Source organism: Lithobates pipiens, unplaced genomic scaffold, assembly GCF_037356315.1.
Source record: "Lithobates pipiens isolate NorthernLeopardFrog02 unplaced genomic scaffold, aLitPip1_a1.2 Scaffold_23, whole genome shotgun sequence".
NCBI classification, from domain to species: Eukaryota; Metazoa; Chordata; class Amphibia; order Anura; family Ranidae; genus Lithobates; species Lithobates pipiens.
Genome location: NW_027507785.1, coordinates 101,873,336 through 101,889,724, shown reverse-complemented (window position 1 = coordinate 101,889,724; position 16,389 = coordinate 101,873,336). Strand labels below are relative to the sequence as shown.

Genomic DNA, 16,389 nt, shown 5'->3' with positions numbered 1-16,389 from the left:
GATCTTGTGTATGCAAGACAGCTTGAGCAAAATCCCATCATAATTCCGTGGGGAAAACCATCAGAGCTTTTTCCGACCAAAATTGCAATCGTGTGTACACGGAATTACACTTCATGTACACTACAGCTCCTGAACTTGAGTTTAGGAGTTTTTGGCATTTTTTTCACCAAAGCTCCCAAAGCTTCTAATCTCAACTTCATGAAAGTCTATGTGTCAATGTACACATAGGCTTTTTGCAGAGTTAAGGCACTGCTTTGGTTACAGGAGGTTCAACCTCCCTTTCCTGAATACAGAAGAATCGTGGAAGAAGGATAGGAATGTGTTGACCACCGGCGCAAAATCACAGTACAATTAAGATTTTGCCGCATTTTGTGTTTTCCCACAGCCTGCGGTCAAAGTAGGCTATGTGTACATGAAGCCTTATAATGGAATGCTTTTGCTTTACTCCCTAGTATGAATAAATGTGTAAATTGTGAAGAACAGTCAGCAATCTAGGAGGTGACATACACCTCATTACACTTAACTATTTTGTTTTATTTTTTAAAGCCAACATGTCTCAAGGGTATGGTACCCTCTTCATAAATATATGACTCACCACAAAGCTATATTCCATATAACAGAAGTATAACCTGCACCTTATAGGCTTTAACCACTTGCCAACCAGCGCATGCCAATGTACGTTGGCAGAATGGCGCTGGTAGGCAAAGGGGCATACAGGTATGTCCCCTTTAAGAAGCGGTGTCGCGGGCGTGCACCCACCGCGGTCTGCATGAACCTAACCGTGGGTCACGCAAACTCGATGTCTGACGGGTGCCCATGATGATCGTGTCACAGAGAGGAAGAACAGGGAGATGCTTTTGTAAACAAAGCATTTCCCTGTTCTGCCTAGTAAGAGGACAGAGATCACAGCCCTCTGTCATCGAGAGCAGTGATCACTGTCCTGTGTGTTAAAGCCAACCCCCTAACAGTTAGAACAACTCCCTAGGACACACTTAAACCCCTTACCTGCCCCCTAGTGGTTAACTCCTTCACTGCCAGTGTCATTTACACTGTAATCAATGCATTTTTATAGCATTGATAGCTGTATAAATGAGAATGGTCCTAAAATAGTCAAAAATATCCGATGTCTCCGCTATAATGGAGCAGTCCTGATAAAAATCGCAGCTCACCGCCATTACTAATATAAATAAATAAATAAATAAAAATGCCATAAAACGTTCCCCTATTTTGTAGACGCTATAAATTTTGCGCAAACCAATCAATATACACTTATTGCACTTTTTCATTTAACCAAAAATATTTAGAAGAATACATATCGGCCTAAACTGAGGAAAATGTTTTTGGGGGATATTTATTATAGCAAAAAGTAAAAAATATTGAGTTTTTTTTCAAAATTGGCGCCCTTTCTTGTTCAAAAAATAAAAACCGCAGAGGAGATCAAATGCCACCAAAAGAAAGCTCTATTTGTTGGGAAAAAAAGGATGTCAATTTCTTTGGTTACAACATCGCACGACCGCGCAGTTGTCAGTTAAATCAACGCAGTGCTGAATCACAAAAAGTGCTCTGGTCAGGATGGGGATAAAATCCTCCGGGGCTGAAGTGGTTAAAAAAGAAAAAAAAGAGTTGGCTATGGTGCAGGATAATATGTATCTGTTTATACGCTGCGTATTACATCCTATCAGGACAACATTGGGTAAGTTAATGGGAAAAACTGGTTTTAAGTTTAACCCCGAATAAGATAAAAGTAAAAGTGAGAACAGCACCAGAAAGCCAGAGCTGGAGACTATCCTGGAAGAACTCCAATGAGTAAAACTGTTGTGAAGTAATGAAACAACTTGTCAATTGGCACTGAAGTTGTAGATTTAGCAAAAAATGGTATTTACATAGTATGAAAAATAACATATTTTGTTAAATTTAGATTGCAAGATTGATATAAACAATGTATGCAAGGACGAATCCAGATGTCCTGTAAGTGGTATTATCATCTTACCTCAGATAAAGTTCCTTCAGTCTTCCACACCTTTACGATTATCCACAGTGGAATGCACACCATTGATGAAAGGGCCATCATCCAGCCTATTCCATAACCCCATGGTGGGTATGTATATACATTATTGTACTTCAGAGGTTTGTACTTCACCAAGAAGAATATGAATATGCTCTAAAATAAAAATTAAAATAAACTGCATTCATAAAAAAACAACGTTCATACATAAATATAATCAAATTTATCAAAACTTTTCAATATGCAGATTCTAATCTGCTGTGGTAAATCAAAGCTAAATAGCAAATACATGAATGTGATTGGTTTGTTATGGGACAACACAGAGGTCTGTTATACCAATAACATCACACCACCAATCAGGACCAACAAATATTTATCAGCTCCAGTATCAGAGCTGTTACTGAATAGTTAAGGACTATTTTATGTTGTCCATAGGGGATAATATTGATCTGTATGCGTTCTTAGAACCAGAGTTGGGCAAATCAAATTAAAACGGATATGCTCAGTAGGAAAACTGATTATCTTCTGGTGGTTTGCTCCAAACATCTTTTGTGCCATTTTACATTCTGTTAATATACACTGGGCTTCTCCATGCCTCATATGGTTTCTCTTCTACCTATGCTTCCCAAGTCACAACGTTTCAAAATTACAGCAAAAACATACTCCCTTTCCAGCAGTGCCTTCATCTCCAGTACAATTCAGGAAGCAGGCTTTAAAATCCCTTTTGCTAGTACCATGCCCACAAAACTCTACATAAACTCTTTCCACTGTGCTCCCCCTTTTGTTGGAGATGTGAAAAACACAAGGGCTTCCATTTCCCTATCTTCTGATCCCACCCGAATATATGGTAAAAAATAAAAAGTTGAGAACCAAATAAATGGGTAAAACTGCCTACATCCTTAACTTAAACCTAGCACATAATGTAAAAGTGCCCTGAGACTTTAACAGGCAGTAACTTAATATGGTCATATATAACAAAGATAAAATGAGAGATCTAACCCATTCCTCACAACTCCAGAGCATTGCACTGTTCAGTCACAACAGCAACTATAACCTCCAACTAACTTATTCCTCCATCACCATTGCCATGAATACAGGAAAAAAATAAAATTAAGACAGGATCAGTTTTATAGTTCCAATCTTATCCTAGTTTCCTGCTTTGCTCCCCAGATCAAGCAGACCACGTAGTTCTTTGGACTGTTGATTAGCATGTGAGTGCTTGCCAGCATGTGGCTGCATTTATGAGCAGCTTCCCAATGGAGACTTTATGTGGTGATCCGCTCCCTTTTTCACTGCATGTAAGTGTATTTGTTTTAAATAAGGAACTGTTTTTTTTTTTACATGGAGAGCACTATGTGCTCTTTTTACACTTTTTGAGCATTTTGTCTGGGCTAATATTCTTGAATACAGTGACAATAGTGTTTGATGCTGGCTAATGCTTTTCCTAGCTATTTAAAGGAACCTTCACCTTTTCAACTAAAATTGTCCTACTTCTGGCCGCTTTACTACTTCATTACAATTATACACTACTGAACACTGTTGTGTCTTCTGAGGTCTCTTAATCCTTGTGGTAAAACATCTACCTGTGCTTTTTGTCAGTTTTAAATTTGGACCTAATATAGGTTTTTGTGCTGCTGTTAGCCAGTTTTATGGTGCTGGGGTGCTCAACCATTTGAAGATCAAGGGCCACATTGAAATCAAACAGTTCAGAATTTCAAAGGCTTTATTTTGAATAGCATAATGAAGATTTTAAACAACAACCAGGATCATCATTTCTGTGGGATCAGTCGTCGTTGCATGTTTACCTACTGTTTATTCATAATCACAAAAAGAAAGAGTGGATGGCACTTTTACACTGACTTACACTGCCATTGACTTTTTACAAGGACTCTATGTCTATTTCAGTGGCCGCAGGCTGAAAATGGAAAGGATAGGTTCCTGTATATGCCGCCACCACCACCGCTCCTGTCCAGGTCAGTGGTGGCTGGTGAAATTTTAGGATAGGGACACCAGACCCCGTCCTTCCTTGTTGACCACTCCCACTTCTCATAAGCCCCACCCCTATAGAATCCACCCACTCCGTTCCCTGTATTTCACCAATAGTGTAAGGAGTATACAGCCCAGCATCACAAGACATGGTATACACCCCAGCATCACAGGACAGGGTATAGAGCCCAGAAGCACAGGACAGGGTATACAGCCCAGCATCACAGATAGGGTATACAGCCCAGCTTCACAGATATGGTATATAGCCCAGCATCACAGATAGGGTATACAGCCCAGCTTCACAGATAGGGTATACAGCCCAGCTTCACAGATAGGCTATATAGCCCAGCATCACAGATAGGGAATATAGCTCAGTATTACAGATAGGGTAAACACCTCAGCATTACAGATGGGGTATACAGCCCAGCATCACAGATGGAGTATACAGCCAAGCATTACAGATAGGGTATACAGCTCAGCATTACAGATAGGGTATACATGCGGCTGGAGGAGCAGAGAGACTGAGAGATAGTATGATGATGATCCTTCCTCCTGTTCTGTAGTCAAACTATACAGCTATATACGCCCACTTCTTCCTTCCTGACTGTATATGGAGACCTTTCTCCATCAACACTGTGACTGCAGCAGTGCAGATATACATCATATGTCTCTATCTCTCTGTCTCTCTGCTCCTCCAGCTGTGTGATCATGCTCAGGCCCAGTCTGCACTGCCTGTTCTGGTGGGGAGAGAAGTGGGGAAGCTGTGTAATGTACGACTATGCGGAGCGTTGGCTGACAGTGCTGGGAAAATCATCAACATTATCAATCCTCTATCTCCAGCTGAGGCCCACTAGCGACACTTAGAAGGACGGACAGTTCTGCTTAGCTAAGTAACTTAGCTTACTGTCCATTCAGTCAGGCCATGCTCTTCGAGTGGTGGGGAAACCAGAATTGACGGGTCTGCCTACAGGGTGAAATGGAATCATTAATGATTTGATGTAGAGTGGGACTGGGAGGATAAACAGGACGCATGGCAAGCTTTTCAGCTGCAATCACCCGATTGCACCAGTCGAGCGTCTAATGGACAGCTCAGTGATCTGTGACCAGATGTTCTTAAAGGGCCACACAGCTTTGAGGGGGGCAGCGCCCGAGTGCCCCCTACTGACAGGGCACCACTGTTCCAGGTGTAAAACAGAATGTGACAGGGAAGCATTCAGGAGATTTGAATGTGCACCAAACCTGCAGGATATAATAGAAGTCTATGGCTTAATGTAGCTAACCCACAGGTGCCCTACGCTGCACCCACAGATTAGTGTGAAAGCAGCCTGATAGTTGTTGCGCTTTCATAGGTGCTCATATGCCCAATGCAAAAGCATAGTGTATGTGTTGTTTAATAAACTGACCTTCTTTTCCTCTTCCAGCTTCTGCTGGCATTGCTCTCCAGGCTGCTAGAAAGGTCTCAGACAAAGTGTACTTGGTATCACGCCACCTGGGATAGGAGCCAGCAATACAAGGGAAGCATCAGCTTATGTGGCTCTTGCTCTCTCTGTGGCCACCTGCTTCCTCTGCTGCTGGCGCTGGCTAGATGCACTATGATGCTCTGGGATTGTGGGCCAGCAATCCGTTGATTGTGATCTGGGCTTGCCAACACACTGTCCCAGAGCATGGGCAGGCTCTTCCCTGGTTTGAGGTCGCAAACCACATATAGAACAAAATAAGGACAAAAATATAGAGATGGCAGGTGATAAAATGGTTGGGTCTGGACTAGTGTTTTGCTCTCAGCTCTATCAAAGTTCATGTCACTTTTTATCTTGTTTTAGAGACCATTGGTGTCTACCTGATTAAAAAGACTCAACATGCTTCAGTAGTGGCCTTTTTAATATTAGAGACATAATGCTTTCCTCTATGCCCTTGTACACACGGTCGGAGATTCCGACGGAATGTTTCCTATCGGACCGTTTTGTCGGATATTCCAACGGACCAACGGACCAACTTTTCCAACTTGCCGGAAAAATTTTCCGACAAAATGCTCCGATCGGACATACTCCGATCATGTGTAGCCTACTCTGACGGACAAAGTGCCACGCATGCTCAGATCAAATTCCTAGACCAAAGCTATTGGCTACTAGCCTGAACGTAGACCCGTCATAACGAAATAACGTCATCACGTTATGTACAATTGGATTTTCCGACAACTTTGTCCGACCGTGTGTATGCAACAGTTTCGGACAAAATCCGTCGGACAAAATCCAACGGATTTGGTTGTCAGAATGTCCGACCATCTTTATCACCTAAAAGATTGGATTCCTTGCAGCCATCACCTTTGAAAGGTCAGTGACTGAGCTGGTTGAGTTATTGTTAAAGTAACCCTTTTTTTTGTATAGGAACAAGATGGTGTTGAGGTCTAGGACTTCTTTTCTTAAAGGTAGTATCCAGTTTGCATTGCTGTCCCTGCTTGTTGTTGCTTTACCATTATGTACAATCGGATTTTCCGACAACTTTGTCCGACCGTGTGTATGCAACAGTTTCGGACAAAATCCGTCGGACAAAATCCAACGGATTTGGTTGTCAGAATGTCCGACCGTGTGTACAAGGGCTATCACCTAAAAGATTGGATTCCTTGCAGCCATCACCTTTGAAAGGTCAGTGACTGAGCTGGTTGAGTTATTGTTAAAGTAACCCTTTTTTTTGTATAGGAACAAGATGGTGTTGAAGTCTAGGACTTCTTTTCTTAAAGGTAGTATCCAGTTTGCATTGCTGTCCCTGCTTGTTGTTGCTTTACCAGGGCAGGGATGGCCATACAATGAAAAACATTAACAATTTAAATAGAAATAAAAAAATAAATAAAAAAAAAGTAAATACCTGCAACAAATACAACATACACAACTGCCAGTCCATGACAGTCGATGTCCCCCTCCAGACTGCTTTTCTGATTTGTTTTCCCTTGTGAAGAAAATTATGAGGCAGCAGAACTATTTGCTCATATTTATGCTACTACCTGCCTTTTCCCCTACATTCCCCCTTGCATTGTGGAACAACAGATAGCCTTTTTGCATAGGGGCAAGGTGGTGTTTTGCCCTAGGACTCTCTTTTTTTTAAGCCAATATCTGGTTTACACTGCCACCCCCTGCCTGCAAATGCTTCACTTGGACAGAGGTGGTCTTACAAGAAAAAAAAAATTTAAATCGGTAAATACTATAACAATTAAAAAAAAACAAAAAAAAACACTATTTTAATATGTAGAGCTGCTGCCACTCACTTTAGATCTTACTGACCTCCTTTTATTCAATGAAAAGAAAAAGAAGAAGAAAGACAAATTTATTGAACATCAAATAATAACAATTCTTCAGCTGACATTTTATTTCCCGTCATACAAATATAGAGCTAGATGCAAGAAAGTGGATTTTTTTTTATTTTTTTTATTCAACTTCACCTGTTTCTAAAACATAAAAGATATATTTACCAGTAAAGTGAAACAGACATCTGATGGCTGTTTTTTATGTTAGTTCTTTATAATGAAGACTTATTCATGGTAGATAGATAAAAACCAAGAGACTGGATAGTCATGGCTAAATCGAATTTTTGTTGAAGTTGTATCTTAAAGCAGAACTAAATGCACTTTTTAATTTTTGCCAAAAAGCAGGCTCTTTGTTGCAGTGTGGTGGATTTTTAAAGGCAAGCAGACTGTGCACTTTGCAAGTGCAATTGCAGTTGCTCCAGAGCTTAGTAAATGGGGGGAAGCTCTGTTGACTTCCATCATCCAATCACGTGAAAGGTAAAACTGGATGTTTTTTTCCTTGTATGTGTTTGGGTATTCTTTGCAAAGCGGAGCTTCATCTAATTTACTAAACTCTGGAGCAACTACACATCCAAAGTGCAGAGTCTATTTGCCTGTAATAAATCCACCCCACTGTCTCTTCTGCAAAAAAATAATCTTACTTGTCTGTTCTCTGTGAAATATACACTGAGCTGTACATGTACAGCTCAGTTTAAATTCCAGCACACTGCCAGCATATCGGGATGACGTCACTTCTGTACATGCATGTGAATGATGTCATCCGGCACTAGCCAATCATTATGGATGAAGACCAAAATCTGGAAGAGCCAAGGCAGAAAGATGCTGTGCCAGCGAGGGACCTCTTGAGGGAGGGACCTCCATTGAAATTAATGTACTGTAAGTATTTTTCTCTTTAGTTATTCTTTAGAAAAAAAATCTTAATACATCTGTGCAATACATGCACACTTCCAAATGTGTACTCCCTACAATTACAAAAAATACCCATTGATTAATCTGAAATATAACAAAGTTTCAACAGAAAGACTGACAGGTAATTACATAAAACATTTGAAGTTAGAATTTTTGTTATATAAGTATTGAGAGGGTGTCCGCATTTTATTTTCAGTTTGTTATATTTCGTGTTCTATTCCAAAGTTACATTAATCTTTTTCACAATCAACAGAATAATTAACTTGACCAGAGGTGCCCAAAAAGGAGGCAGCCTATGGTCAGAGGATTATGTAGAAAATCTAGTTTCTGCTGTCTGCCGTTCTCCCTTGCTCCCCTTCATTTGCTGCTGATTTCTTCTCCCCTCTGTTGTGAAAGGGTTGGCTTCAAATCCTCAAAGTGGGGGATTTTGGGTTCCCTCTGGGATAGTGGCAGTAAATTCCTTGATTTTATTTTATCAGGGAAGGGTACAACTCCCCCCTTGAAGGAGCCCCAAATATTCTCCTACTCACTATCAGCATCCCAATCCTCCTCCTTACTGACAGCAACACAATACTTCTCCTCCAATAGGTGTGCACAGCCTATTGCATTGGGGTATGCACCCCAAAGCTCAAACACATATGCATGTGTGTGTATATATATATATATATATATATATATATATATATATACATATATACACACACCTCTTCTAAATTATGTAGACAAAAATGTTAGAATGTAAAAAAGCATGTTTTCATTAAATAAACACTTATCAATGTAAAAAAAAAATTAAATTTTCCAATAATAAAACCTTTAATTGTTCACAACGGTTGAGGTGCAGTAAAACCCTGCTGTTGAGTCGTGCTCTTACAGCCCCTCAACCACTACCACCTTTTAGCTGTAGAGGCAGGAGTTGGGCATGTTCACATGACACAGCTGCAATTATATCCCCTGTTGCTTTGAGCAGGTGCAGCCCCCACTAACTGTGACCCATTCAAGTGAATGGCGGCACTCTACAAGTGCAATGTGGAGTTCAAGGGATTAAATGTTCTATGAAGAGTGATATGATCGCAAATTTATCTTCAGAAATCATAGTACATGTGAATGAGCCCCTACATATTCCCACCCTACCCCCAACAGAACTAGCTTTAAAAAGCCATTTGCAAACAAACCATTTGCCGCCCCCCCCCCCCCCCCCCAAAAAAAATAAAACAAAAACAAACATGCAGCCCCAGCCTCCAACACATTTGGGAGCTCAAAGTCCCATGATAATGTACTCTTCTAACAAGCAGGAATGTGTTCTCATAGGATTTTGAGCTCCCCACACTGCCAGGAAGCACTGAGCATCACTCCTGCCTCCTGAGAACATTGAAGGTGGAGGTCCAGCCAAGCATATCGTTCTTAGAGGAAATGGATTGTTGACAAATTGTTTCCTATTTTTTTTTACATTATAATTGTGTCAAGTGTTGAGACATCTGCCCACCTCTATAAAGCTTTCCTGTGAAAGTAAATGAGGCTTGGGAGAGCAGACGGAGTGCAGCTGAATATCACTGCACCTACTGTCAGGGATGCTGTTGCCGGGACTGTAGAGGCGACATCGGATAATGCCCTTTTGCTTACTCTGCAGCTGTTGGTTCAGAGCAGAAATGCCAGAATGGAGATGTTGCATGATACACCATAAAAAAAGTCCTTGTACACACGGTCAGAGATTCCGACGGAATGTGTCCTATCAGACCGTTTTGTCGGATATTCCTTTTTTTTTTTGGCTACTTCAGCGAAATTATCTGCGAGGAACCAATCAACTTAACGTTCATTTTAATAATCCTCGTCTTCACTTCACATCATTGTAGCTTATCTTTTTGTTAAATCTTATCATTCAGATGCTTTATTCATTTAAATACATAAAAAAGAAAATACCATCAGGTTAACCAGTACTATCCCCTTAAGTTTAATCCTTACCATCCCTCCCCCTACTTCTTCACACTATTTTCCCCCCACCCCCCAAGCCCTCTAACTTTCTGTCCTATTGTGGGTATAAGGAGAGGAGGGAGACCCCCCCCAGTTCCCACAGCGTTACGTCCAGTTTCAGACTCGTTTGGTCTTCCTCCTCTCCCCATCCCACTAAACTCTCCTCTAACCCTACCCACCCCCCCTTCTGTTCCTGGTTACTTTCCCTCGGGGTGTAACTTTAAACCTCACTTCAACATTTCCTTTCCTGATGTTATTCCTGTGTTATTTCCTCCACATATCGCCATGATTTTTTGAAATCTTCCCAAGGGACCCACTTCCTATCATTCTCCTCCTTTGTGGCTACGTCCTCAACATCTCCCTCCCCGCTTTCCATATGTTGTACTTCAGATACCCTACAAATCCATTCCTGGATTTTGGGCCCTTCTTTCTCTCGCCATTTTCTCGGATAAGATTTTTTGCAATATCTAGTAAGATTGGGACTAAAGATGCTTTATATTGGTTTATTGTCTCCTCTGTCCCATGGAATAGCACCGTCCATGGGTCCAGTCTAATTATCTTTCCCGTCACCACTTTTACTAATTCAATTATCCTCTTCCAATATTCTTTGATTATGGGACAATCCCACCAGATATGGCCCATACTCCCGATAGACTTACATCCTCGCCAACACTCCGGCGATTGGTCATTTCTAAACCTAGCTAATTTGTCAGGGGTAGCATACCATCTTGCTATGCATTTATAATTTGTTTCTATCAGTTTATTCCCTCCCCCCGCATAGTGAGTTAATATTAGTGTTTTCTTTTTAATTAGGGTGTTACATTGTACCCCCAGTTCCTTTTCCCATTTTTTAATGAATGACGGCTCCTCCTGTTCGTCCCCCCCAGAGATTATTTTATAAATTAGACCGACACTTTTTTTTTTTTTTTTTTTTTTAATTTATCCTCCTGACATAGTTGTTCTAGCGGTCTTAATTCTTCTTTTCGGATATTCCGACTGTGTGTGGTCTCCATCGGACTGTTTCCGTCGGAATATCCGACGTACCAACTTTTCCAACTTGCCGGTAAAATTTTCAGACAAAATGCTCCGATCGGACATACTCTGATCATGTGTAGCCTACTCCGACGGACAAAGTGCCACGCATGCTCAGATCAAATTCCTAGACCAAAGATATTGGCTACTAACCTGAACGTAGTCCCGTCATAACGAAATAACATCATCACATTATGTACAATCGGATTTTCCGACAACTTTGTCCGACCGTGTGTATGCAACAGTTTCGGACAAAATCCGTCGGAGAAAATCCAATGGATTTGGTTGTCAGAATGTCTGACCGTGTGTACAAGGGCTAATGGGGAGGGATACATACAGATTGGGTGAAAAAAGAGAGCTTGGAATCAGGTAAGTGAAAGAGCTGACCCCACCCCCCCTCCACCTCCCCCCATGTTCACACACTGCATGGATGGACTTCTTTACTTTCCTGAAGTTGGGCTGTGTTATGAAATCACATTCCTTGCTTTTTAGGATTTTTTTAGATTTTTTTTATTAGGTTAGGAATTACTGGGACTTCGGAGGTGCTACATAGATGTATGCCATGTACATATTATATCTTATTAAAAAATATATTTTTAATAAGATATGTGTAAATGGCATACATCTATGTAGCACCTCAGTAGGCCTAGCAATTCCTAATCTATTAAAAAATGTAATTTTGCTTTCAGTTACCCTTCCCTGCAAGGTGCAAGGCAGGTTTACAGCATAAAATAGTATAGTGTAAAAGGCAGAGAAGGTCGGGACTCATGTGAAGAAGATGCAGGCTGCCATCTGTCCTCAGCCCCAGGGAGAGCTCTTGTGTGTGCTGGGCAGGAAGCAGTGCTTGGAACAACATGATAATGATTGCTTCCTGCTCCGCCCACCAGTACTGGAGCTGTGAAAGCCCCAACTCAGCCAGACAAACAGAAATCCTCCTGTGAGGACTGCAGCCACTGGTTGTCGAGTAAGCAGGCGTGAATTATCCGATGCTGCTTCTATAGTCCCGGCTACAGCATCTCTGACAGCAGGCGATGGAGTGATATTCCGCTGTCAGGGAAACTGAAGCCGGAACTACAAAGGCAGCATTGGAAAATGCAGCCACTTGCCTGTTTAGTCCGTGGCAGGTGGTCGCAGTGCTCAAAGATAGTTAGGCATTCCACTCACAGCACTACCAGTGTCCATTAGTGGAGGAGCTAAAATTATGTTTTTGTAAATTCTTACAGCAAAAAAGCCCTGGGGTGTGCCTGGGCATTAGGATGTGCCCTGGCACACCCAGCACACCCCCTGCACGTGCTTATGCCTCCTTCTCATCCTCCCTGCCAACACTCCAACTCCTCACCAATAGACATGTGTGGTTTGTTTCCTCTTGAATCTAAATTTGGACAAACCTTTTGATATTTGGAATGTATCCAAATTTCTGAATCACAATAGGAATACATTTAAATTAATCCAAAATCAAGGACATTTTGTTTGATTTCAAATCTAATTTTAATTGAATTCATATTTGAGTTCAAAACAAATTTGAATTTGAAAATGAATTTGTAAAGTAAATATATTGCTGACTATTGTTAATTTTCTTCAAGTGTATTTAACTTTTTGAAGCCAAAGGTTATTCAAATTTGATTTAATTTAGATTTTTCTTCTGTTTGCTCACTCAGGTAGCTGAGACTAAGGATGGCCGAACGGTTCGCCCGGCGGTCGTTTCGCGGCGAATTTTGGCTGTTCGCCGTCCGCCCGATCGGCGGACTATTGCCGCTGTTCGCCCGGCGGACTTCCGTGTTTACTATGTAAAAGAACTTTGACCTATGATGATGACACATCCATCATGGGGTACAGGACAGCCAATTGAGACATTACAGCACATGGACACTTGGACATTACCCCTAACTTATAAATAGACCAGATCTGGCGGCCATTTTACATTCTTTCGTATGTCACTATAGGGAGAGGTTGCTGTGTGGAGCAGGGAGAGAGTGCAGTGACCCAAATTGCTAGCTATTTGGTCCACAAAAGTTCTTTTCAGGACTGGTATAGGTGTTAGGTGTAGTTCAGGATATAGGTTTGAGGCACTGCTGTGCTACTGATTTTTGCAGCAGCCTGTCTTTTGTCAGTGTACAGAGAGGGACAGGAAGCTGTGTGCTGCAGGGACAGTCAGTTTAATCATTAGCTGTTACTATTAGGTCCACAAAAGTGCTATTCAAGTTATTGTTCCAGCAGCCTCTGTTTTGTCAGTTTAAATAGGGACAGGCAGGAAGCTGTGTGTGAGGCAGTGAGGGACAGTCAGTTTAATCAGTAGCTGTTACTATTAGGTCTACAAAGGTTCTTTTCAGGACTGGTATGGTAATAGGCTTGTACACGTATACTATTCTTTCTTCCAAATATAGAAAGAATATTATACTTGACTGCTGCCCTTCTGCTGCAGTAGTCCTTTATCAGTATAGGGACTAAGGTACAGTCTGCTAATCATTCACAACCTACTTGTTCCACAAAGGTCCTTATAAGGACTGGTAAGGTATAGGGTACTACAGTACATAGGGTTGAGTGAGGTACAGTCTGCTATTCCGTAAGGACTGGTATAGGTCCACAATACATAGGGTTGAGGTGCACTACTGCTGACTGCTGCCCTTCTGCTGCAGTAGTCCTTTATCAGTATAGGGACTGAGGTACAGTCTGCTAATCATTCACAACCTACTTGTTCCACAAAGGTCCTTATAAGGACTGGTAAGGTATAGGGTACTACAGTACATAGGGTTGAGTGAGGTACAGTCTGCTATTCCGTAAGGACTGGTATAGGTCCACAATACATAGGGTTGAGGTGCACTACCGCTGACTGCTGCCCTTCTGCTGCAGTAATCCTTTATCAGTATAGGGACTGAGGTACAGTCTGCTAATCATTCACAACCTACTTGTTCCACAAAGGTCCTTATAAGGACTGGTAAGGTATAGGGTACTACAGTACATAGGGTTGAGTGAGGTACAGTCTGCTATTCCTTAAGGACTGGTATAGGACCACAATGCATAGGGTTGAGGTGCACTACTGCTGACTGCTGCCCTATACTGCAGCAGTCCTTTATCAGTATAGGGACTGAGAGTTTTGTCACAGGGTCATTTAAAAAATGACAGGCAGAGGAAGAGGCAGGCCCTTCCGCAGGGGTGGTAGGGGTAGGGCAGGAGCAACAGGCTTGAGCCAAAGTGGGAAGTTGCAGAAGGTGCGTTCAATTCATTTAAAGGACGCACCAGACTTGGTTGAGTGGCTCACTCAGCCTTACTCTTCTGCACCCTCCTCATCCTCTCGATCTGCACCCTCTTCTTCATTCTCTGCTATGTGCACCCCCAAAGACACTACCACCAACAACACCACCACCACCACATACCTTCCGCTTGAGTCACAGGAATTATTTTCCGATCCATATCAAGACATTTCTGATGCGCAGCCACTCTTGGTATTGGATCAGGAAGAGGAGGTAGCAACAACCGCCACTCAGCAGTCTGACGACAGTACCCAGATCAGCCCAAGGAGGAGGTTGGTCCCCGGTGTTGCTGCCTACTCCGAGATCTCTACTTATAGCGGTGGGGAAGGTGACGTCGATGATGACGTGTCTAGTGATGTCACGTGGGTGCCCACAAGAGAGGAAGAGGAGGGGAGTTCAGAGGGAGATATGGACCAGCAGATAGGGAGGAGAAGCAGGAATAACTTACATTGCACAGGAGGGACAAAGCAGACTGCAAATGTATCAGGAGCGAGTCATCGACCATGTACGGTCACATCTGGCGCTCCCAGGACACCGGCACATGGCTCCGCAGTGTGGGCTTTTTTTAACGTGTCTGCTGCTGACAATAGCGTTGCCATCTGCAATCTTTGCAGTCAACGCATTAGTCGCGGTAAGCCCAACACTCACCTAGGGACGACCGCCTTAAGAAGGCACATGAGCAGCCATCACCGAGCCGAGTGGGAGCAATGGAACACACAAAGCTACACTCCAGGCTCTTACCATCCAGCCTCTTCTTCTACTTCTCCTTCTCCTCTCTCCTCTCTCCTCACATATGTCCTCCACTCCACCTTCCATCACGCCAAGCTCACGTTTTTCTGCAAAAAGGCAGGCTTCCATGGGCCTAATATTGGAGCGTAAAAAAATGATGACCCCGGATAACCCTCTTGCCCAACGGTTGACGGCTGGCTTGTCAGAACTGATAGCCTGCCAACTACTGCCATATAAACTGGTGGACCCGGAGGCCTTTCGCAAATTTGTGGCCATTGGAACACCACAATGGAAGGTCCCAGGAAGGAAGTATTTCTCACAGAAGGGCATCCCAGAGCTATATGGCCATGTTCAGCGGCAAGTGAATGTATCTCTGGCACACAGTGTTGGTGCGAAGATATATCTGACCACAGACACGTGGTCTAGCAAACACGGGCAGCGAAGGTATATCACTTTTACTGCCCACTGGGTGAACCTTCTGACGGCCGTCAAGCATGTAACCCGTGGCACCCGTGTAGGTTTGGTTTTACCGCCACGGATTGCATGCAGGCCTGGCTCTTCTTCTCCTCCTCCTCCTACTCCATCCTCCTCCCTCTCCTCCTCGGCTGACTCCTCCTTTTCCGCTGCTAGCGTCTCTTTCGCTGTGCTGCCCAAGCTCCCCAGAACCTATTCGACATGCCAGGTGAGACGTTGCCATGCCGTGCTGCGTCTGTTGTGCCTGAAAGCCAAGAGCCACACTGGCCCGGCACTCCTTTCAGCTTTGCGTTCACAGGCAGATCAGTGGCTAACACCGGTCAATTTGACAGTTGGTAAAGTGGTGTGTGACAATGGTGCCAATCTGCATAGCGCATTGAAACAGGGCAAAATGACGCACGTGCCATGCATGGCACACGTCTTAAACTTGGTCGTGCAGCTAATCGTTGTCAAATACCCTGGGGTCCAGGACATCTTGCGGCAGGCAAGGAAAATCTCGGCCCATTTCAGAAGATCTTACACGGCCATGGCCCACCTTGCTGACATTCAGCTGCGACACAATCTGCCGGTCAGACGTCTTATTTGCGATTGCCCGTCGCGATGGAACTCAACCTTCTATATGCTTGATAGGCTGCTCCAGCAGAAACGTGCAGTTAACGTCTACCTGTATGAATTCTGCGGCAGAACAGGTTCTGGGGAGCTGTTTTTTTTTCACCGTGCCAGTGGCTGCTCATGCG

General features: G+C 43.0%; 1 protein-coding gene across 1 annotated transcript in view; it reads right to left on the bottom strand.

Annotated features, from left to right (window-relative positions):
- The window catches only part of SLC6A11 (solute carrier family 6 member 11), a 376,923-nt gene that overhangs the window by 12,283 nt on the left and 348,251 nt on the right, over nucleotides 1-16,389 (bottom strand). Inside the window, exon 14 of the mRNA XM_077452108.1 lies at nucleotides 1,991-2,161. Coding sequence (XP_077308234.1) covers nucleotides 1,991-2,161 — 171 coding nt within the window. The remainder of the gene's footprint in view (nucleotides 1-1,990; nucleotides 2,162-16,389) is intronic.